This window comes from Zootoca vivipara, chromosome 1 (genome assembly GCF_965207765.1).
Source record: "Zootoca vivipara chromosome 1, rZooViv2.hap1.1, whole genome shotgun sequence".
Classification (NCBI taxonomy): domain Eukaryota; kingdom Metazoa; phylum Chordata; class Lepidosauria; order Squamata; family Lacertidae; genus Zootoca; species Zootoca vivipara.
In genome coordinates, this window is record NC_142582.1 from 202344 (window position 1) to 226279 (window position 23936).

General features: G+C 43.3%; 3 protein-coding genes across 20 annotated transcripts in view; 1 reads left to right on the forward strand and 2 right to left on the reverse strand.

Moving 5' to 3' along the window:
* Window positions 1–3480, reverse strand: part of RBM44 (RNA binding motif protein 44) — a 36330-nt gene extending 32850 nt beyond the window's left edge. For both annotated transcript variants that reach the window (XM_060282819.2, XM_035140700.3), the window contains exons 1-2: window positions 3358–3480; window positions 451–807 (exon numbers count right to left, since the gene is read on the reverse strand). In XM_060282819.2, the coding sequence (XP_060138802.2) occupies window positions 451–769 (319 nt within the window). In that variant the 5' untranslated portion in view covers window positions 770–807; window positions 3358–3480. The remainder of the gene's footprint in view (window positions 1–450; window positions 808–3357) is intronic.
* Window positions 3481–11334: 7854 nt separating this feature from the next.
* LOC148687441 (uncharacterized) lies at window positions 11335–12658 on the forward strand. Its single transcript, XM_088675399.1, has one exon. The coding sequence runs from the start codon at window positions 11335–11337 to the stop codon at window positions 12529–12531; it is 1197 nt and encodes a 398-aa protein (XP_088531525.1). The 3' UTR covers window positions 12532–12658.
* A 2357-nt stretch (window positions 12659–15015) lies between these two features.
* The window catches only part of LRRFIP1 (LRR binding FLII interacting protein 1), a 133207-nt gene continuing 124286 nt past the window's right edge, over window positions 15016–23936 (reverse strand). For all 17 annotated transcript variants that reach the window (XM_060282805.2, XM_088675378.1, XM_088675355.1 and 14 more), the window contains 5 exons: window positions 22374–22423; window positions 21006–21120; window positions 20051–20130; window positions 17035–17139; window positions 15016–15953 (listed from right to left, as the gene is read on the reverse strand). In XM_060282805.2, the coding sequence (XP_060138788.1) occupies window positions 15843–15953; window positions 17035–17139; window positions 20051–20130; window positions 21006–21120; window positions 22374–22423 (461 nt within the window). In that variant the 3' untranslated portion in view covers window positions 15016–15842. The remainder of the gene's footprint in view (window positions 15954–17034; window positions 17140–20050; window positions 20131–21005; window positions 21121–22373; window positions 22424–23936) is intronic.

A 23936-nucleotide genomic window follows, 5' to 3' on the forward strand; every position in this document is an offset into this window, starting at 1 on the left:
ACATCCAATAAGCATGGTAAATATGGGAAGCAAAGCAAAAATGGATCCCAGTGTATCTTCCCTAAATCCAAAACTACTTCTCTTCGTAAGTCAACTAAGTGATACACAAATGTAACAAAATGGGTTTTTAAAACTTGTGTGAAAACAAATTAGAATCATATAATTGTAGAGTTGGAAGGGATCTGAGGGTCATCTAGTCCAATCGTCTACAATACAATAATCTCAACTAAAGTATCCATGGGAGATGACCACCCAACCTCTACTTAAAAACCTCCAAGGAAGAAGTCCACCATTCATCCTTTGTCTACTATTTTCTTCCACTGACAGTTAAAACAGTCTGCAAACTCAATATAAGCTCCATTTTCTAATTAAGATTGCTCACAGTACAAATTATAGTTGCAAAACCCTAAGAAAAAAGTCACTAACTATTGAAAAGTAAAATGAACTCACCAGAAAAGCTATGAATAGTATTTGGCTTTTCTAAAACGTTAATTCCCCAGGCATTCATTTCAGCAGTAGCATATCTATAGTAACTGTTTTCCAATTGTCCATATTTAAAGGTGACAGATGTGGAAGAAGGCACTACCAGATGTGGATATGATGCATCTACAGCCACAGGCATAGGTACATACACTCTTGGGTGAAACCATAAAGGTGCCACTGAATATGGGACTTGACCATAAAGTGAACAATCTCTCGGGAAGCATGGCCGTGTACCCAACAGAGGTGGAATGTATGCTTTTTCATTAAAAGAAGGTTGCCATGACATATTTTAGACATGTGTATGACGGGGTGATAGTATAATTCCTGGAAAGCAAGCAAAATAGACATGAATATAAAAAGGAATGGTTAAATATTCCAAAGTAGTACAATACATCTCTTATACATTCCAACTACATAAACATGGGTTAACTAAATCCTGGTGGTCAGGATTTAGTGGTGGTCAGCAACAATAGTGCAAGATATTCAGCTCAATGGGACAAACTCCCTAGCAGAATGTTGAATTTCCTCTCTTTAAACAGCAAACCTTAGTTTCAGAACTGGCTTGCTGATGACATGTGAAGTGGCTCTTTGGGAAATCCCATCTAAAATTCTCTTGGGCAGGTAGATGGTGTGCAGCTCTTTAGGTCTTGACCACTGTCAATCAACATAAAAATACTTTAATGCATAAGGCAAATTTATTTTAATTCTTGGTAGCAGAGAATGCTCAAAGTTTTTTAGTAGGGCAGGGTGATATATTGATACATCTTCCAAAACCGTTTGAAGACCACAGAACAGCAATGGTTTCATAACATTTGATGTGGCAATATATATCACAAATCATGATGTGTATGTGTGCTGTGTAAAAAAATCACTATGTGGGAAAAACCATGAAGCCCCTCATCGCTTCTCTCATGGTTTCTGCCACCCCATTGCTTGCTCTGCCACCTCAGCTCTCCCCTGCCTCCTGTTTATTTTCATTGTTGCGTTCCCTCTAAATAGCTTCCCTCCATATTTTAGAGAAAATGTGCTACGGTAATTTAAATATTATCTGTGCTATAAAATAACAGTTCTAACAGTATGTTAAAGATACGTAAAAAATTATCAGTTTTACACCCCTAAGTAATAGCAGTTGCTAGGACATTACGCCATTCACCTCTACATAGTTTCATCCTTATTTCAGACATCATGATATATCTATAATAGCTGGTGATATACTGTATCACAATGCTGAAAACCAGCTATCACCGAGACCTATTTTTAGTGAGCATTTTCATATATCACAACCCTATAAAGTTAATTCTGTAACAATTTCATTATTATTACTACTACTGTCATCATAGAATTTCCATGGGAACTCAACGTAATTGTGCAAGTTGCATTCTCTGCCTTCAAGTTATACTGAAGGCTTTGTAGCTACGTTCTCAAGCAATTTCTGCATATTCCATACGTATCCCATCCTTTCTGTTAAGAAACTCCTGCACATCTGCCACTGGTGTGTTGCAGAAGCAATGAGCATTACCATTTCACAGAAGAATTCATTTGGGCCCACTGGCCTGTACAAACTTAGCATGCAACCAGCATTGGTGTGACTGCACATTTTAGGGCAAATGTGGGGAACCTTTGGCTCTCCAGATATTACTGCACTACAACTTCCATCATCTTTGGCCTTTAGGCATGCTCACTGGTGTGAGTTATAGTTATAGTTCTGGAATACCAAAGCTCCCCTACCTCTGCTGTAGAGAGAAAGAGGAGGGCTTGCTCAACTGTAGTGAGCAATTAGACAGACTAGTAATTTTGTTGGCTTTAAAAAGTATTAGCCATCTGGGGTTGTAAAGTTCAATCTTAAGAGGTTCCATGCTACAGGCAGTGTGTAAGTCCAGGCCTTTGCAGTACAACTTGGAACATGGTTGCTTTAGCGCAGCCGTTCCCAGCCTGTGGTCCATGCATCACCAGCAGGTCCACAAGTGTCAATCAGGTGGGCCCTTGGTATGCCCACATTAAATATTCATATTGATGATTAACTGTGTTTTATTACTTTTTAATTTTTCATATTGCCTTTTATTGAATTTCAATTTGACTTCTATGGGACTCACGTTGTAATACAGTGAAGCACTAGGTAAGAAAAAAAGCAATAAATATGCCATTAAAAATTATACAGCCTAGAGTTGTGAGGGATCTTTAGGGTCATCTAGTCCAACCCTCTGCAATGCAGGAATCTCAACCAAAGCATCCATGGCCGATGGGCTCTGCTTAAAAAGCTCCAGAGATGGAGAGTCTTCCATCTCTCGAGGGAGACCGTTCCAGGGAGAAAGTTCTTCCGGATGTTTACACTTGCAATCTCTACAACTGACAGGGAAATCATTAAAGCAGGCATGGCCCAACTTGGCCCTCCAGCTGTTTTGGGACTACAATCCCACCATCCCTGACCACTGGTCCTGTTAGCTAGGGGTGATGGGAGTTGTAGTCCCAAAACAGCTGGAAGGCCAAGTTTGGCCATGCTAAGATCGACTGATATCTTAGGCAGCAGTTTAGTTCTGCAGCCTTAAGAGCATCCAGGCCAAAGAGGAACGACGTTCTGCTTTTAACCCCTCTCTCCCCCCCCCCCGTTTCTCCCCCCCCCCCGCCGCCCTGACTCGCTTTTCTCTTCGCTTAACACCCTCCGAGAGGAAGCGCCGTCCACATCATTTTGTACTGGAAGCCGCCCTGCGGTCCTGGGAGGGAGGGCGGCCGACAAACCCAAGGAAGAACCGCCGCCCTTTGCGCCCGGCGACCCCTCCGGCCGGGGGTCCAGCCCGTCCACGTGCTGCTCGCGTGGGCGTGAGAGCCGGGCTCCAGACCCAGCACCTTCTCCCTTCGCCGCCGCCGTCAAGTTACCCGCGCTCCAGGGGAGAAGGCGGAGGACTCGCGAACCAGGAGGAGGTGGAGAAGCTGAAGCAGCACAGCAGAAGACGAAGAACCGCCGCCGCCGCCGCCCGGTCCCGACCCCCTCGCCCAACTGAAGCGCCCGTTCCGCGCGCGCGCCTTTCTGCAGACCGTAAACCGCCATTGGCTAATCGCGGGACGCTCGTCGCCAGCGGATTGGCGCAGAGGCGGGGCTCGTGCGCGGGTCGGGGCCTCACGCCTCGTTCCCGCGCCACCCTGGCCCCGCCCCCTCCGCACCGGTCCTCCTCTTCGTCTAGGGCTCCGCAAACAGCGCTTTCCTGAGAGCTGTGTCCCAGCCCCATCGAAGGTCACTGTATTATAATATTCCTCCTGGCAGGACTTAAGGCGGTCTACAGCTGAAAAACAGAAACGGTTAAAAACACGCACGAGACAGATATGAAAATAGAAGGGATCGTTTAAAAAGGAACAGTAGAATTGAAACACGCGCACATCTGTTTACAATAAAGAATGGGGGGGGGACTAATTCTGTTTTTATGGAATAATAAAACCCTTCGGAACTCATTGGCTCTTGAGCCCAGGCAGGCACGTTTAAGGCACCCTTAAATGCCCACTTAGAGAATCCTACCTAGAGGCCTAGAAAGTTCACTTTTGTATGTTTTAAAGCAGGGTTGTGAATTCTATTGTTTCATCTTTCTGTAAACAGCTTTGAGGGGTTTTTAACAATCAACAAGCAGTGTATAAATGTTATGAGATAAATAAAAATAAGTAGGATTTACTTCCAAGTGGACAATGATTTTATCAGCTATGTGACCCTTGCTCAGTTACAGTTTATTATTTTTTTAAAAAAACTTATTGTGGTGTTTTATGTATTGTGACAATGTTATTTTTATTATACTTTAGCAGGGCTTATTTTTCAGCTGGAACTCAACTCACCAGAACTCAATTCCAGCACCCCATTGCCATTCTAAGAGAACGAGGGACTGAGTTCCAGTACTACTTTTTCTAGAAAAATAGCACTGTTTAGCAATGAGCTATTCTTATTAACTAATTAATTAATTAATTTTATACACCACCTTTCACCCAAAGATCACAGGAGAGACAAAAATACATACCATAATACAGTAACAGACAAAAAGAATAAACCCAACAGACAATTTAAAAGGCCATAGATCATTTAATTAGTCAAAGACCTGGCTATAGAGGAATGTTTTCGCCTGGCGCTTAAAGGTATAATGAAGGTGCCAGGCAAGCCTCCCTGGGGAGAGCAATCCACAAATGGGGAGCCACGGCAGAAAAGGCCCATTCCTGTTTTGTCACCCTCAGGACCAGGGGTCAGCAAACTTTTTCAGTAGGGGGCCGGTCCACTGTCCCTCAGACCTTGTGGGGGGCCGGACTATATTTCGAAAAAAAAATTGAACGAATTCCTATGCCCCACAAATAACCCAGAGATGCATTTTAAATAAAAGGACACACTCTACTCATGTAAAAACATGCTGATTCCTGGACCGTCCACGGGCTGGATTGAAAAGGCGATTGGGCCGCATCCAGTTGGATTTCCCCCCTGGAGATGATAGATTCCACAAAGTTATACCATCTATTTATTTCATATTTAAAACAAACCAACATATTAAAGTTTTCTGTTGATGATTCCACTATTACAATAATTTTGCTCATTTCCTGCATTTTTATTGCAGGCGTATTTCATAGCCATCTTCAAATATCTAAAGGGAAGAGGGAGCAAGCTTGCTTTCTCCTGCTCCAGAGGGTAGGACTTGTGCCAATGACTTCCAATTACAAGAAAGGAGATTCCAGCTAAACATTAGGAATAAATTTCTGATGGTAAGAGCTGTTTGACAGTGGAACAGACTCCCACAAGAGGTGCTGGCTGTTGCTTCCTTGGAGGTTTTTAAGCAGAAGCTGGATGTCCATCTGTCAGGGATGCTTTAGTTGAGATGCCTGCATTGCAGGCGGTTGGACTAAATGACCCTTGGCTCTACAAGGGTCCAGCTCTACAATTCTGTGATTTGTACCTTCCCCAACCTGGTTTTCTTTTATGCTGGGTTAGGACTGATGGGAGTTGTTGTCCAAAAAATCTAGAGGACATCGGGTTGGGAAAGGCTGGCTTACCCTATAAAGGGCAAACATGCATTTGAAATAATATAAGGAAAGGGAACGAACGCACTGTGGGAATTTGGAGCAGGGAAATGGGTGTGCAATGAACAAATTAATAGCTCTTCCATGGACTCTACTGGTCTCAACAGAAACTGTTTCATACCACCTTACACTTGTTTGCACTTATGTCATTTGCTCCCTAAAATTTAATACACTACATAGTGTATTAAAGATACGGTACATAGTGCTGAAAACTGTTTCAATAAAGTTTTCAATAAAGTTTATTTCAATAAAATTGGGGGGAAATGTTACTGAATTTTGTCTGTTGCTTATAAATAGAAAATCGGTCTTCCCCCCTCCTCCCATGTTGTTACCTGTTCCGGCAGGGGCGTAGCCAGGATCAAAACTAGGGTTTGGCAAGCCATAGTTGTTCATGGGTGGGGCCAAGGCATGGGAGGGGAGGGGCCACAACGTGGGAATGTGGGCGGGGCTACAGGGCCAGCGGGCCCGAGGACATCGTGGCGGTGGCGGCACCGGCCACCTTGTGCTTCTGGGGCTGGCAGCGTTGGCGGCTACCCTGCTTGGTTGGAGAGGACGGGAGGGTTGGGCAGGCGAGAGGGGGTGGCAGGGCAGGCAAGGGCGAGGCAAGGCACGGCCGCAGTCACGACAGCTCCGAGGCATTGCTGCATATCAGCATAATATTTCAACCATGTCGTGGGTTCAAGCCCCACCTTAGGAAAAAATTCCTGCATTGCAGGGGGTTGGACTAGATGACCCTTGTGGTCCCTTCCAACTACAATTCTATGATTCTATTGATATATTACCATAGCATATGCATCATTCTGCTTTCTTGAATTGTCCTACTCCTAGGCATAGCAGCCAACTCCTAGAGGCCTAGGTGCCTCCCCCCCCCCAATTACTGGTAAATACCGTATTTGAAAGAGTCATCCCCCATGTTGATGGGCTTTCTATGTGGGGCTTATCTGCCCCCCCCAATATTTTATTAAGGATGGAAGAGGGAGGGAAGGAAGGAAGAAATAGAGAGAGGGATAACTCATATTTGTGGGTGCCTCTGGGTGACGCTGTGATGCTGGAACTCTGCAGCAAGAGGAAGATACCTGTACAGGAGCCTTGTAAGCAGCTTTCTCTCTGCTTGATTTACAGCAGGCACGTCCAACAGGTAGATTGTGATCTACCAGTAGATCACTGGATGTCTGTGGTAGATCACTGGTAGGTCACTGGCACCCTTAAAAAAAGCTCACCCAAAATTTTCCTCCTCCCTAAAAAAAAGTTGAACTATGACCTGAAGCCCTAAACAAAAATGGGCCTCCCTCCCTCCTAAAAGAAGCTCAACAAGTTTGACCTAAACCCCCCAAAACAGGGCTTCCCTTCCTTAAAAAAACTCAACAGCTTTGACCTGAACCCCCCACAAGGGGGGGAGATCACTCCCAGTTTTAAACTCTGTGAGTAGATCAGAGTCTCTTGGAAGGTGGCCACCCCTGATTTACAGTATACAGATGCAGGAGGGGGGGCAGACTGGAACACCACTGCTTTTTTATAAACATCAATGTGTCTGTCAAAGCTACAGCCCCCCCTTTCTTATTCACTTCCTTTTAGCCTTGCAGAGCCACCTTAGTCAAATTGAATCCTCTGCACCCTCATTAAATCGCCAATATAACTCTTAATGCGATTCCTGAATGCTCATTAACAACTCCCACTGAAGAACAATAGGGTGAAGTGGTCAGCTATCGAATATTGCCTGGGGATATCTGCTCCATTGTCTTAACTGCTTAACTACTGGTATCCACTTTGCTTTATTTATTTGATGTGTTTTTGTTACAGCTGTGTCCCTCCCCCCCAGCAAGCGGAGACTTAGCTGCTCTTGCTAAAGCAAAGCCCTTTCCACTTCAGTTTTTGGAGGGGAAAAGTGCTGGTTATGGTCTGTAAAATACATTAATTTTTTGCTTCTGGGGGGCAGCTGCCCCTCCTGCCCCCCTGCCTACGCCCATGACCAGTAGTGGTCTTAATTTTTGTAGTGAGATGGCCGGCAAGATCCACCTTTACTTGTATCGATGTATCAGTATACAATGTTCTGATAAGAAATAGACGGCAATCTATATTTGTCTCCCCCAATTTCTGCCACAATGCGTGTCTCGGAATCGTATCAAAAGCTGATTTTAGATCAATAAAAGCAACATACAGTTTTTGCTTCAAATTATGGATGTATTTACATAGCAGAAAGTTCATAACAAAGCACTGGTCCAATGTGGAGTTCCCTCTTTGGAAACCTGCCTGGGCTTCAGATATCACCTTATTTGTATCTGCCCATTCTTCCAGTCTCCCAAGGAGGAGTCTGGCATATAATTTAGAGCATGGGTGTCAAACACAAGGCCCGGGGGCCAAATCCGGCCCGCCAGACCTCATCATGTGGCCCGCCGAGCGCCCCAGCCAGCGGGACCTTGCTGCTGAAGCGCTGCGCTGACAAAGCGCCGACAAACAGCTGGGGCCGGGGGGAGGGTCCCTTCGCACTCTTTTCTGGCGCTGAATCAAGGCGGCGACCCCTCCTTCCCTTTCTTTCTTCCTCTCTCTCGTTCTTATTCTTTCTTTCCCTCTCCTTCCTTCCTTCTTTATCTCTGTCTTCTCTCCCTCTTTCTTTTTCTTTCCTTCTTTATTCCTTCTTTCCTACTCTTCTTTCTCTCACCTCTTTCCTTCCTCTCTCCCTCCTGCTCCCTCTTTTCTTCCTTCCTTCCTTCCTTCCTTCCTTCCTTCCGTCCTTCCCATCTTTCTTCCTCTCCCTCATTCTTATTCTTTCTTTCCCTCTACTTCCTTCCTTCTTTCTCCCTTTCCGTCTTCTCTCCCTCTTTCTTTTTCTTTCCTTCTTTATTCCCTTCCTTATTTCCTACTCTTCTTTCTCTCCCCTCTTTCCTTCCTTCCTCTCTCCCTCCCACTCCCTCTTTTCTTCCTTCCTTCCTTCCTCCCTCCCCTCCCCTCCCTCTCCCTCTCCCTCTCCTCAGAAACATAGGATGCTGCTTTATACTTCTGGCCCTTAAACCCTGGAACCAGGAGAGCAGCTCCAGTGAGTCAACCTCAGCCAGTCCCTTTGGTGAAGGGTGGTGGCTCACTGGCAGAACATCTGTTCTGCATGCAGAAGGACCCCAGCATCTCCAGGTACTAGTAGCTCTGCAAAGGTCCTGCATGAAACCCTAGCGAGCCTCCACCACCCAGTGCAGTTACCAAAAATCATTTTTCAATAAATTGTACAATAATTGTACATTTGAATATCTACTTGCCATTATTCTGACTATGTTTCTGCTTTCAGAGCTAGTTATTACTTACATTATTACAAAAAACAGTAATAATTGAATGCAGTACAATAATTTATGATAATAAAGAGTGGACACATAGTCCTACAGATACAACCGGCCCTTTGAGGGTGACCAAACTGCTGATGCGGCCCCCGATGAATTTGAGTTTGACACCCCTGATTTAGAGGCTACATCTAGCAAACTAATATGTCTATAATTAGCAGGAATTTTCTTATCACCCTTTTTATATATTGGGGCAATTATGCTCAGCTTCCACCCTTCTGGTATGCGACCTGAGCTGTTAATATATGAGAACAGTTTTGCAAAAATGGGTGGCCAGAAATCCAGTCTTATCTTATAAATCTCCGCTGGGATCATGTCTTCTCCTGGGGCTTTATTGGCTGGTTGGCTTCTGATTAGCCTCTTAATCTGGTTGGGCGTGACGTCTGGCCATTCTGGCAGTTCTGATAAGTGAATGTGATCAACTTGCGAGGGTGAGTCGGTTCGGGGGCCATATATTCCTGTAAAATATGTAACCCAATCCTTTCCTTGGACTGATGCTTCTAGCGAGTAGCCCAGCCCATTTGTACCTTGGGCGACCAGATGCCCAAATTTCTGTGAATACTTTTGAAGTGCTGCATCTTGCTTGTAAGTAGTAATTTATAATCATAACGTAATTGGGCTACCTCAGCTTGTATAACAAGATTGTGCTTATCATGTTTTAACTTCAATTTTCTGAGTTCCCTAGATAAGCTTTTTTTACTATTCTGACACTCCTTATCAAACCAGGTATGTCTTTTAAACTTTTTATTTTTTGTCATACTAGTTGTGGTCATCAATGGGCGCATTCTGTTAATTATGTTCTCATACAGACCAATTATGTTTCCTGTTTCTAAGAACAATTCCCCCTTTAATGAAACAAATTCATGGGAATCCAGGATCTGAATCGTTTTTTCTTGGACCTGTGCATTCCATTTTCACCTCTTATTTCCAAGTATCAGATATTCCGTTTCATCCAATAATTTAGGAAAAGCAGGAGAAACGAATGATATCAGAGATAACTCAAGTGGGAAGTGGTCACTCTCAGCTCTGGGAATTATCCTAAAGGTGTCTCGGTTGCTGTAGGGGAAATGGTTGGCCGTGCCTGACCCTACAATGCTGCTGCTGTGCAGGGAATTCCGTTAAAGGAATTCAGGGGCTGGCCATGCTTTCGTCCGTACCCCCTACAAGGGGCTAGGGCCACGGAAGAGCCCCTGGGAGCAGTTGAGGAGAGGAGAGTCTCTGACCCCCGTCTCCATTCTCTCCTCAATTTCTATTCCTCGCCCTGACTTCCACAGGCGGGCGGACGTCAGATAGTCGTAACCAATGCCTAAGCAACCACTCACATTTTGTATTTGAAATAAAGTTGTGGCCAAAATTATGCCCAAACCCTCAAACTTAAATTTCTGTGTGAAGTGTGATTTATTGGGGGGTGTTTTGGAGACCTCTACACGCAAAATCAATTTTAAATCACGGACACCTTGGTTCTGAAAATGGTGTTGCCTGTATTGGTGTGAGTGATGGGGTCCCATGGCACAAATTTCATGTGGTCCCAGTGCAAAGGAAAAGAGCTAAGATCTTGTCCCTTACTATAATATCCAAACAAGTTGTGACAGCCAAGAAGAATGATAGGTTTGTAAGGAGTCTTCAATAATGTTGCCAAGGAAATTCTGATTGTTCAGAGCCTAATGCTATTAGCCTCTCTTGTAAATGGAGATCCTTTATGAAATGCATGCAGGACCATCAAGCAAATCTGTACTGAGATACACCAATCACCATTTTTACTCCTGGAACTGCTCTGAATCTGACTTCAGGAAGAACGTGTTTGAACTGCACAGTGTCCTGGAATAGACACTCTGCATTCGGAAAGAAGGGAACTGAGTTCCCTCCCATTTCCCACTTTCCTGCTGTTCCAAATGACCAGTACCCTGGAGTTATGATTTGTCTTGCTGTCAGGATTCTAACTGGACTGTAACTGACCTAAGAATTCTGCAGAGCAGTTGCTGCTGTGGCCGGTTGCTCAGGTGAACGTCAGCCCAGTGGCCAGCAGCTGAGTCTTTTTGAGGCTCAGGAGCACCTAGCAAATACCTGCTCTATTCCTGGCCCGCTAGACTCTATCTGAGGAATGCATTTCACGTAAGTGTAGGGATTAAACATTCCTCACTATGCCATCAGGTGTGTTTCTGCTCTGTGGGAAAGGATAGCTGCAGTAGCAGATAGCAAAACAGCGAAATCATGAGCAGATTCCCACCCACAACAGGTTGCTGTGGTTAGGGCCATTTTCACAGGAACAATGCAACAGTATATTCAATCAGGAGCAGTGTGCTGGAAGAAAGTATGTGTGTCGGCTTCTCTGGATCAGATGTCTATACCTAACCAGGGGGTGGGAGAGAGCAGGGGAACTCTTTCTTTTGCTGCTTCTTTCTGGCCAGGAGGGAGGATGTCCTTCAATGACTAGACATGCTTGTTATTCCCTCCCTCACGGTATGTTGTCTTCTCTTTTGTTTCCAGGATGTCTGCCAAAGTCTCCCTGGGTCCTCTATTCTCCAAACCCCCCCTGCGGGTGAGAGAAGGCTCCCTGGTGGGGAGATTGCTGAGCGTAGTTTCTTGCCTCCAGTTCTGTGGGTTCTTGATGAGTATTTTGGCCTGCATTCTGTGCATTGCAACCACAGCCAGTGTTAACTGGAGAGTGTGGCGTGGAGAGAACGGCTCTGGAAACGTCTGGATTGGAATCTGGAATGTCTGTTTTTGGAGAAACCCTTCTGACGACGGCAACTCTTTTTGGCATTGTGAAGGTCTCACTGAGCGATATCCAACCCTCCCAAGGGAAATTTTTATTGCTCAGGACTTAATGGCCTTAGCTTCCACTATGAGTTCAGCCGCCCTAGTATTAATATCATTTGCCTTGTGCAATGTGTTCGAGCCCGGAAAACACGAGGAATTCCTCTTAACCTTTTTTAGGCTTGGAGCGTTCCTGAACATACCTGCAGGGATCCTTGTCCTGATTTCTGTGATATGGAACATGTCTTCTGTCTTGCAGAATGGGAAAATTGACTTCCCAGAAACTTTTGAATTGCCTCCAATTCCCAGCGAGCAGCATATTGGACCTTCTCTTTATCTTGGCTATATCGCTGCGGGTTTCCAGCTGCTGAGTGCAGCATTGGTTGGGATGGAGAGATTTTGCATCAGGACCACCACAACAGATCCATATCGAATAGACATTGCAGTGGTGATTACCCCAAGAAATTCGGTAAATAGCAAGAGTCTAACCACTTGTTCAAAGTGTGGTTCTCATCTCGATCTGGTAATTAAAGAGAAATCCTCCGCAGTTGAGATACAGGAAAGCCGGGCAGAAGATCTTGACACTCGAAACGAATCCTGCATCGTAGAGATACTGGAAAGCCAGGCAGAAGATCTTGACACTCGAAACCAATCCTGCATCGTAGAGATACCGGAAAGCCAGGCAGAAGATCTTGACACTCGAAACCAATCCTGCATCGTGGATATACCGGAAAGCCAGTCAGAAGATTTTGACATTCAAAACAAATCCTGCATCGTGGATTTCCAGGAAAGCCAGCTACATTTACAAGATCTTGACATTCGAAACGTATCCTGCGTCGTGGATATAGAGGAAAGCTGTGCATCTCCAAGCCCACCTCAAGTTCCAAAACATACTATTATACATGTGACTCCCTGCAACATGGAATAGCATCAGATCCAGATCCACGCAGATTGCTCCCCCCCCACTCCATTGGGGTGTGGGTGGGTGGGTGGGTGTAGAGATCTGCGTGGACCTGGATCTGATAGTTTACTATTCCCTGTTGCAGGGAGTCACATGGAGGCCTATTTTATGTGTTTTCTAGCATTTGTGTCCTTGTTCCCATTAGCTTCCTCCTCTTCTGGATATCTTTCCTGTGTCTACTCATAGATTTACATTTTTTTTATCAGCTCTTTCATTTCCTAAGCAACCACTCACATTTTGTATTTTAAATAAAGTATTTTAAATAAAGTTGTGGCCAAAATTATGCCAAAAACCTCAAACTTACCTTTCTGTGTGAAGTGTGATTTATTGGGGGGTGTTTTGGAGACCTCTAGACTCAAAAGCGATTTTAAATCACGGACACCTTGGTTCTGAAAATGGTTTCACTCCTTGCATTTATTTAATATATGGTTGATTCATCACCAAGGGGCTTGCAATTCCTGGGAACTCACTCCTTGCCTTTATTTAATATTTGAAGATGCCTTCTTGCTCCAGCTCTGGGTTTTTATTTAAGCTGTTGCATTTGACCTTGCTATGCCTGCCATGGGGTCGTCTGCTTTTGGGGCAGGGGCCTGGTAGGAATTTTTCCATTTGGCTGATTGCCTGGTGCCACTTGGTTTTCGCCTACTGCGCCTACAATTCGTCACAACTTGTAAGGTTGCAGTTAGGCATTGGTTAATAAATTGGTTGGTGGAGGGGCCAGGATTGGCTGTGCCGGCCCCTCCAATGGTTGTTGTAGGTATCAAGTTTATTGCTTATAGCCAAAGGCTGCTGCAATGTATACAATGTAATTCAGTAAAATATATACAAATTTGGTAGAAAACTTAGGACATTTACATTATCAAAACATGACCTAATCAGCACAAAGCTATGGAAACACTTTAATATACCAGTTGAAACATTAAATAATAAAAAATAGTTCTGTGGGGGTTCCAGACCAGAAACGTTTGAAGTGCCCCAAACCTCTGCACCATATAAAATCTGGGCCATTGATTTTGCTTTGTACACCGATAGAGCTGGATTGACTAGGTTTTCCCCATTGCAAGCAGCAAATTTCAAAATAGCTTTTACTGATTTAAAGGCTTGCAATTTAATATTGGACAGCTGTGCATTCCAAGATGCCATTTCTGAATAAACCAGTCCCAGGTATTTGAACGTCTTTACTTGGTTTATGATGTGTTTGTCCAGGTGCCAAACATGCTTTTTAGGGCGCTTCCCAAATACAATGACCTGCGTTTTATTGTAATTTATGGATAAGGCATTCCTCGTGCAATATGAGCTTATTTTTGCAAGCAATCGCCTCAGGCCCAACTGGGTTCTAGATACAAGTACTAGGTCGTTGGTGTACATTAAAACAGAGAGTTTCTGATCAAGAATTGTGGCAGGGGCAAACTGCAGGTCCTCCAGTTCTTTAACTATGTCATTAATATAAAAATTAAACAAGAAAGAGGCCAAAATGCATCCCTGTTTAACACCGGTTCCGGGGAATACATTGTCTAACGTAAATTCTTGCTCCAACATAGAAAATTACCTCATTCCAGATAGTCGGTCCATTTATAGCTTGTATTGTCTACTGTAGCCAGAGAATGGAAGGTCAAGGCCAAATAAAGAGGAGTGTGATTAATACGCCCACATACATACATGCAGGTCAGCTCACTCACCACACAGCTGAATGTACTGCAAGGACAATTCTGTGGCCAGTTCTACCAATTCAGTCAATTTCAAGTGTGTATATAAAAATAATCTTTCAGGAGACACATCTATACAATTCAGGCTTATATATTTTAGCACAAAGTCATTTAAAATTTGAATTAAAAACAAGGTTTTAAAGTCCCAAAATCATTAAAAGAAAAAACCCACAGGCTCCCTATTTGGTGATGGACAAAAATGCAATTCACATAATTCTTTTATACCAGGAGAGTAATTTCCTTCACAAAGCCTGGATTTCTTACACTTTCTTGACTGATGTGGAATCAAATTCTTGTATACAGAACCTGTATTTATTTCCTAACTGAGTACATTCCCCTCTCCTTTAACACTTCCTCCTGCCCCCTAACCAGCAGTAGTCAATCAATAATATCGAAAAAGAAAGATTCCACAACCTATCTCTGAATTTAGACAGGTTCTAGTTAAGTTAAGAAGTTGAGAGAGAGAGAAACAGCAGTGTGAGAGGAAGTTTCTGGTACCACTCACGGATGTTACTTTTTTTGGAGTCTCAGCCTGTTACTGGGGCCATTTCCTTGCCTCATTAGCTGCTGATCATTAGACCCTGAAAGACAGAGTTTTTGCTATTCTACTTCCAAGGAGAATGAAATTCTGTTCAGAAAATGGCCAACAATTCAGGCCTTTGCAGACAGGCTGACAACGCATAACACACATTTGATTTATATTTAGTATTGAGTGACTAGTGCATGTAACAAAAGGAGATGCTGCTTTTTAAAACACGGGTTTGCAGTTTTATTTTTTTGCAAGATTACATCCTTTAAAAGAAGTAATTTACTTAGATTCCAAATACTGAGATTAAATACAAATAAAAGCTGTAGCTTTTTAAAAGTGAAGCTATTGCCTATCGACCCTGAAATAAAATAGTCTTATGATTGAACAGGTGCAAAAATCCCTCCATAACCTCTATTTTTATTGGCAAAGTCATTTAAGGTCACTTTTGCTTCCAAGACCATCTTCTTTCATGATTTCCATTGAAGGAGTTTTGCTTTGTAATGGCTTGTGGTTCCACAGTGTTTTGTAAATGAAGACTGCTATGAAAACACTATCGCTGTCGCTGTAGTTGCAGACACTGCCACAAAAGGAAGTGTGATCGTCTGTGTGAAAGTCTGTCATCTTCCCCATTGATTTTCAGAAAGAAAGAAAATTCAAGTTGCCATTTAATCTTTCTTATGTTCCATATCATTTTCAACATGCCAACAGCCAGCTGCTATTGTCTTTCAAGCTGAATTGCTGGCAGGATGCCCAGTGTGCTTGTGAGATGGCATACAGATACTGTACTGCATGCACTTCAAGAATATAGTGTAGAAGGGCACCTACAAAGACGGGCATTTGGAGCAGCTAATGTTATGCATATAATGCATCAGGTTTGAATCTGCGTAGGCGGAGCCTCAGTATGGTGGCACATGGCAAATGGGTTCACGTGTTTGGATTTTTGTTGCTTTCAGAAGGCATGAAACAAAGCGTCCCAAACAGTTCTAAACACAAGCCTTTGCAGCACTATTGTCAGTCAAGTAGTCTCCAACAAAAGCTGGCATCTATTGCTGGGAAAGTAAAGCACTTCGATTGGCTTTCATCTTCTCTAACCGTTTAACTAGATGACCATTGCTGACTTCAAGTTCTTCCATTTTGTCTAATGCTGAACGAAGCTGAAATAAAAAAGAAATCAGACTGAAAGCCAGGTACAAGAAGTAGTATAATTCCCTCATTCATTCACTAACCATTATTTATTCAGATTTTAAAGATCAGTAAAGACAGATTGCTGACCTGTAAACTGATGTTCTTTGTGGGGTCTTCTCTACCGTCACACACATGGGATCTATGCCTGCAAGAGGAACACCTTGGAAACTTCTGGAGATGTCTTTTAAAGCTCTTAATTTTTGACATACAGGCACAGATTCTGTATGTGTGACCACAGAGACCAGAAACAACCACCAAGGCTGAAGACACAGTGGATTTACTCAGCCTCTTTGGTAAATCTATGGTGATGCCATGGCTTCCTCAACCTCGAGACTACCAAAAACATCTGGAGGGCCGAGGTTGAGGAAGCCTGTTCTAGATCCTAGTTCAATGGGCTGTCTAGTGACCTACGCTAATCTCGTCACAAAAAGAAACGGGAAGTAAACAATGACTGAGCATACATGAACACATGAAGCTCCCTTCTTTGGGATGCATCCTGCTCAGCATTCCCTACTCTGACAGCCAGCAGCTTTCCCACCACCTGCAATTTGACTCTTGCTTTTAAACTGGAGGTGCCAGGGATTGCTTTTGGGGCTACCTTCATGCAAAACAGGTGCTCTGATGCTGACCTATGATTCCCCCCCATGTATTTGTCTATTTAGAGTCTGAAGCCTTCCTTGAGCAGCTTGGACCAAATAGTCCATTCAAGAACTACAATTTCAGTATGGAAACCTTTAATAAGTTTATTACTGCTTTAAAATCCCCCCTGCAGGTGCAAATAATCTTCAGTAATCAAATGCTTAAGACTGATTTGAGTTGTGCAACACCATAGCGTAGTTCTGCACACCTCAAATCAGCCTTAAACATTTGATTACTGAAGATTATTTGCATTTATTTTGTAGCTTAGAATACATGAAGATGGGAGATTTCATCCCTTAAAAATTTATAAACTTGCTTTCATTCTAGTCAGGGACACGTCAATAAAAATTCCCAGGACAAAATTTTTGGTGCTGAATATTTTACTTGAAATGATTTAGTAGCATGGATTACCTCTCTTTGAAGTTTACGTTTCTCTGCTTTCAATTCGTCCTCTGTTTTTTCAGCGTTTTCTGCAGCTGTTTTATAGCGAACAACTTGACCTTCCAGCCGTATTACCTAATATGATAGAATCCTAGTATTAAGATATATATATATAGAACAAAATATTTCATCATATTTTCCCTTTGGCAGTTCGATAGCTAACACCCAGTTGAGGAATAGCCAGAAGAGGAAAGAAGTAAGTAACAGATGTCGGGTCCATCTTCTCCTCACCTGACTTGTCCAAACCCTTCACCAGATGAACCTGGCTTTCCCCTTTTTAGTGCAAGTGCAGTAAGATGGTAACTAAGATTACAGCCGTGATGAAAATGAAAGCCCTAAATGGAAGGGACTGAATGGGTAAAAACAGATTCCACCTGCTCCTCAGCCATAACGACTACAGTTGTTCTGTCTAGCTTGCCTGCAAATATATTTTTATTTATAGCAATTAGATTAAACATGGGCTCCACAGCTTGTTCATAATGTATTCATAATGTATTCATTTTTATTCACTGTTAAGATTTATACTCCACCCTTCCAAAATGCAGGGTTTTCTGGCACTATAATATTAAGAACCACAATAAAGTAAATAAAGATACTGTAAGCTGAAAGCAGCAAAAGTATAAGAAAAGCATAAATACTATATTTAAGCACTGGTACCGGGAATGGGGGGATGCAGGTGGCGCTGTGGGTTAAACCACAGAGCCTAGGACTTGCTGATCAGAAGGTCGGCGGTTCGAATCCCCGCGACAGGGTAAGCTCCCGTTGCTCGGTCCCAGCTCCTGCCAACCTAGCAGTTCCAAAGCACATCAAAGTGCAAGTAGATAAATAGGGACCGCTCCAATGGGAAGGTAAACGGCGTTTCTGTGTACCGCTCTGGTTCGCCAGAAGCGGCTTAGTCATGCTGGCCACATGACCTGGAAGCTGTACGCCGGCTCCCTTAGCCAATAATGCGAGATGAGCGCCGCAACCCCAGAGTCGGTCACGACTGGACCTAATGGTCAGGGGTCCCTTTACCGGGAATCGGGGGTGCAAGTGGCTCCAGCCCCCTCAATATTTTGAATCGGGGGCCCAGCCCCCCAATATTGAGGGAGCCAGCATCGCCGGGTGCCCTCCACACACCCAGGGGAGGGGCTGGGACGAGCAAGAGCAAAGATCACCCTCCACATGTCTGGCACATGCTGTGGGGAGGACGCAGCCGAGCAAAGAGCCCAGTGCCACACTTCCCCTCCCCCGATGCCTGTGCCGCCCAGACGCCCGGCACATGCTGGGTGGGGCAGGACACGTCACATGATGTGCCCCCCAATGTGGGGGGCAAGTCAGCGCCCCTGTATTCAAGCCATTTTGAGTTTCTTTTTAAGTTTAAAAGTTAAAAGGGAGTTGGGTGAGGCTCGTTTGGCAAGAACGGGAAACCGAGCCTTTAGTGTCACTGACACACCCTACCAATTCAGCGGGTGCCTTCAGTGTTAACTTTTAAACACCTACTGAAAACTTTTTTTCCCCACCAGGCCGACGCAGGTAATTAACAGGACACCCCCACAGTGGTCTATTGGTATTTGTTTTTAATTTCTGCTTGTTTTTAACTTTTTATGATTTTAGTGTTTGGCTTTATATATTATACTGTTGAAAACAACTGTGATGCATTTTTCTGATATGGTGGTATATAAATATTTTTATAAATGAAGATCATGGCCACTGGTCCCATCACCTCCTGGCAAATAGAAGGGGAAGAAATGGAGGCAGTGAGAGATTTTACTTTCTTGGGCTCCTTGATCACTGCAGATGGTGACAGCAGTCACGAAATTAAAAGACGCCTGCTTCTTGGGAGAAAAGCAATGACAAACCTAGACAGCATCTTAAAAAGCAGAGACAAAGGTCCGTATAGTTAAAGCTATGGTTTTCCCAGTAGTGATGTATGGAAGTGAGAGCTGGACCATAAAGAAGGCTGATCGCCGAAGAATTGATGCTTTTGAATTATGGTGCTGGAGGAGACTCTTGAGAGTCCCATGGACTGCAAGAAGATCAAACCTATCCATTCTGAAGGAAATCAGCCCTGAGTGCTCACTGGAAGGACAGATCCTGAAGCTGAGGCTCCAATACTTTGGCCACCTCATGAGAAGAGAAGAATCCTTGGAAAAGACCCTGATGTTGGGAAAGATTGAGGGCACTAGGAGAAGGGGACGACAGAGGACAAGATGGTTGGACAGTGTTCTCGAAGCTACGAACATGAGCTTGACCAAACTGCGGGAGGCAGTACAAGACAGGAGTGCCTGGCGTGCTATGGTCCATGGGGTCACAAAGAGTCGGACACGACTAAACAACTAAACAACAACAAGATGGCATTTGCCTGTGGCCAGAAAGACATCAGAGTAAGCCCCAAGTCCTTTGGGGGGAAAGGAAGCACTGCTACTGAAAAGGCCCATTCCCCAGGAACCATCTGCTATAGTTCAGGGAAGAGCATGTAATGATGATCTCAAAGTACACCCAGGCACAGAGGCAGGTGCCCCAGGCACAAGCTGTTTAGATTAATTGACTAAGAAGGGTCACAGCTTGCTAATTAATTCTTTACAGGAATGGATATGGATGCGTTATCTTATAAACTGGCTGGGGATGGAAATTTCTGAAAAGAAAATTACATGACAGTGCTACTTAAAACAAACTGTTCAATGCCAGCTATGTATCTGCATGAATGATACTCAGAACCAAGACCATTATGCTATCAAAAAGTCTTCTGACTCAAAGGCCTTCTTGCCCTGTTAGTCCTTTATGCTCCACATAGTCTTCGCCAGCAACATGGCAACCCACCACAAACAATTACTCATTTACATTCCAATATGTTTAGAACTGAAATATAAAACAACTTCTACTTATTTCACAGGAATTTGCTTTGAAGCACGAGCCCTTGGTATCACTGCCCGGGTATCCCTTCCCAACATTTCTAGATAAGAAAGTACACCTCAAGAGAGATATAAACTTATCGCAAACTTACATTTTGTTCCAGTGCTGTAATCTCTTGTTCAGACTTCGCAAGCTTAAATTTGAGGTCACTGATTTGTCTATTTGCATCTCCTAAAGAAATGTAAAAAAAAGTCTCACCCATTAGAGCAACTCTGAAAAATATTCCCACAGTATCTGGGGGCATTAAAATATACTGCAATTTATTTACAGTGTTGTATAGGGCTGTTCAGATGCCATTTTTACAATGATAACCTCATGAAAAATGCACCAAACTACCTTTATGTCCATGGGGTCTCTGGTAATGTCCACCCATTATCCTAGAAGCAAAAACCTCTCAACTGTCATCTACAGCAGCCATTTGATCAAGCTATAGGGGAGAGAAGTGGACTGTAGGGCATCTCTGCAAGCTCTATTAGCAGACAATACATTTTTTTATTCCTTTAGCCATTAGAAAGATTCCTTAACTAAGAAACAGTGGCTAAGTTTTGTTCCTCGCCACTTCCCAATGACATTTGTAAGCCACCCCAAAAGTTTTTTTTTTGGGGGGGGGGGTGCAGTACAAAAACTCCTTCCTAATTTCTAGGATCCTTCCAAGTTGGAAAGCACTGATATTTTCTCCAGGCACCCCCATATTGACCACCTTTGACCATACAATGTGTAAACCTATTAGTCTACAGAACATACTCTTGCCCACATCTGTTGAATGCATTCAGTTCCACATTACAGTAGGGGCCCCATAACTTTGGCACAGCTTCCAATTGGCTTTCTCAGGAAATAAGTATTCAGAGTGACAGCTCAGGGGAGAAGCAGCTGCACCTTTGCATGAAGTAAAGTGGGTAAACATGCAGGGAAAGCAGGTAGGAAAGCTACCAGCAACCTTAATATTGAAATATAATTATATTTTGTATGGTTATGTAAATGGATAAAATTAGCTATTGTCACTGAAGAGCTGACTACAGAATCTACAATGTGGGAATAAATCTTACTTTGGAGCTCAATCGCATGCACCTCTGTGCCATTTTCTATGACTCCATCTTCTAAATGTAAATTCTCCACGTTACTGTTCTGCTTTTCTTCCAGTTGTCCTTTTAATTTTTTAACCTGAAAACCACAAATAATTCAATCAACTTACTGGCACACGGACATTATGTGAACAGAATCATTAGAATTACAAATACCCTGCATTTCCCAACAAGTGTATTCGGATTGCATTATTTGAACTGATATTCATGTTCCGTAGCATCTGAAATTATTTTTGTAAGGAATGATGTGACAGCAAGAGGAGAAGTTACAGACAAAGTCAGGGACAGAACAGAAGAGGCTTATGAGTCATGCAGGAAACAGAAGCTGCAGACACTGCCAGCGTTTTCTCAAACAACCACAACAGCTAAAAATCTTGCTCTTTTTAAAAATTAAAGTGAAAATTTTGGAGAAGCTGAAATATTACCACACTAGCTACCTGGATTGTATTTTTATGATTACACAGAACACTTCTTTAAAAAATGTACAACTCGATATGGCAGACTGCTTTGTACAAGGGGCCAGGTAGGGAGGGGTGCGTAGCTGCAAACCACCCCCCCCCCGCTTCCTCCAAACAGTGTCCCAGTGAGGACACAGTTTTGTACTAATGTACTTAACATTACAGTGGTACCTCGGTTTACAAACTTAATCCGTTCCAGAAGTCCATTCTTAAACCGAGGTGCGCTTTCCCTAAGGAGGCCTCCTGCCGCCTAACGGTGCCCTTCCACCGTTCGGATTCTGTTCTTAGACTGAGGTAAAGTTCACAAACCAGAACACTACTTCCGGTTTTGTGGAGTTCGTAAAACAAATCTTTCTTAAACAGACTGTACCTTAAACCGAGGTATCACTGTACTGTTCTGCCCTAAAGAATGCAATGAAAAATGAAAATACACATGGGAATTTCCAAGTGGTAAGATAAGGCAGGTTCATTTAGATATTTTTGTGCTCAGGTGTGAGTACACAGAATGCCCAAGCACTATATGAGTGTGAAGCACACACAGGTTTTGAAGGGTTTCCCCCCTTAAAGGGAGCCCAACCCCTCCCCAATATCCGATTGCATTTCTTTTAAAAATCATCAAGCACCTCTTTCTCTCTCTCTCTCAACACACACAGACACAGTGTGCACACTTAATGTATATGCATTTGCACTCAATCACACTCAAAGTGCAAAATTCTTTTCTGTGAAGTGGCCCAAAGTCTTGTTCTATTTTGGCTCAGGCAATTCAAATTATCACATGAAAACTGTGACCTTGTCAATCAGCTCTGACCTGTAGGGAAACAACTGGCGACATCCGAAGAGACTAATACAGAGGAAGTATTAAACTTTTGATTACCTGTTCAAGTAAAGATTCTCGCTCATCAACAAGCTTTTTCAATCTAATGTCTACAAGAAAAAAAGAGAAGTGAAGCACTCTGTTGATATTGTTAAGTGAAAGATGCAAAGTTATGTATTAAATTTGAAAAAAGAAAGAATGATGATGAAGGTTAGTGGAACTAATGATAAAAGAGAGTTATGCACGTACCACGGTAAATGAGGTCACAAACAGGACTGGGAAGGGGTTTCAGCCAAGGGAGATTATGCCAGGCTCACAAAGCATGCTTGTCACTTCAGTAGAAGCAGCCAGGTGCATGCAAGGCAGCTAATCTTCTACTGTAGGTTAGCATGCAAGGATTCTAGGGTCAAACCCTGGAATACAAAAATCTCACAAATCTTTACAGTGCAGCATTAGGAAGACATCAACACTATCACAATCAGGTACACTTCTTTTTTAAAAAAGCACTCCTCTTTATAATTTGTCATTGGAGGGGTGTGTGTGGGTATGTTGAATGGGGTGGCTTTGGAGGTTTCCAGATTAAGAACTATCTCAGTGTGCATCTCTCAAATCCAGGAGAAGAGCCACTCACCCCAAACATTTTGCTCCTGCCACCTTCACCATCTTGGTGCCCTGCTGGCTGGGGCTAATGGGAAACATCTATAGCAGGCACCCCCAAACTGCGGCCCTCCAGATGTTTTGGCCTACAACTCCCATGATCCCTAGCTAACAGGACCAGTGGTCGGGGAAGATGGGAATTGTAGTCCAAAACATCTGGAGGGCCGAAGTTTGGGGATGTCTGATCTATAGAGTACCAGGTTGGGGAAGGCTATGTAGTGTATTCTTGCAAAAATGATTAACAGTCTAAGATGCTGAAACAAGCATGTGTTTTATTCTCCATATAAAACTGTAACATTTTCAAAAATAGCTGAAGTGCTCCAAGAATCATTATACTTTCTGTATTTGAAACTTGAATATATACATTAAAAGAAAATGTAAGATTACCTTTCCCGTGCCACTTTGCACCACACTGCAAGTTACTTTTGAGAACCTTCAAGGGACATTTATTGGGCATTGCATGGGAAGGTTGCTCTTCATAAAAGTAGAGGTGCCGGGTGCACAGATCTTTCAACATATCTTCCTAAAAATCAGTCATTACACTCAGCACCAAAGGGATGTAGCTAAAAGCTCCATAGTACAAGGAATCTCACTTTAGCAGAGCAACTCAGTCTGCATATTTATGTGTTTCACTCTGTACATCTGAATGAATACAGAGCATTCTTATTATGTTACGTATACAAGCTTTGAAGACAGAAGGCCTGAGCCCCTATCATTTTTATTCAGGACAAATTTCATTAGTAGGTGTGGAGCATGGAATGAAATTTGTAGTACAGAAAACTATGGCTTGGATGGCTGTAGCTTCAGGTAAATGTCAATTTTATAAACTGGAAACATTGCAAAGAAGGTAATTTCAGCACTAAAGCACTAAACTTTCTTGGGTTCCATGATCACTGCAGATGGTGACAGCAGTCACGAAATTAAAAGACGCCTGCTTCTTGGGAGAAAAGCAATGACAAACCTAGA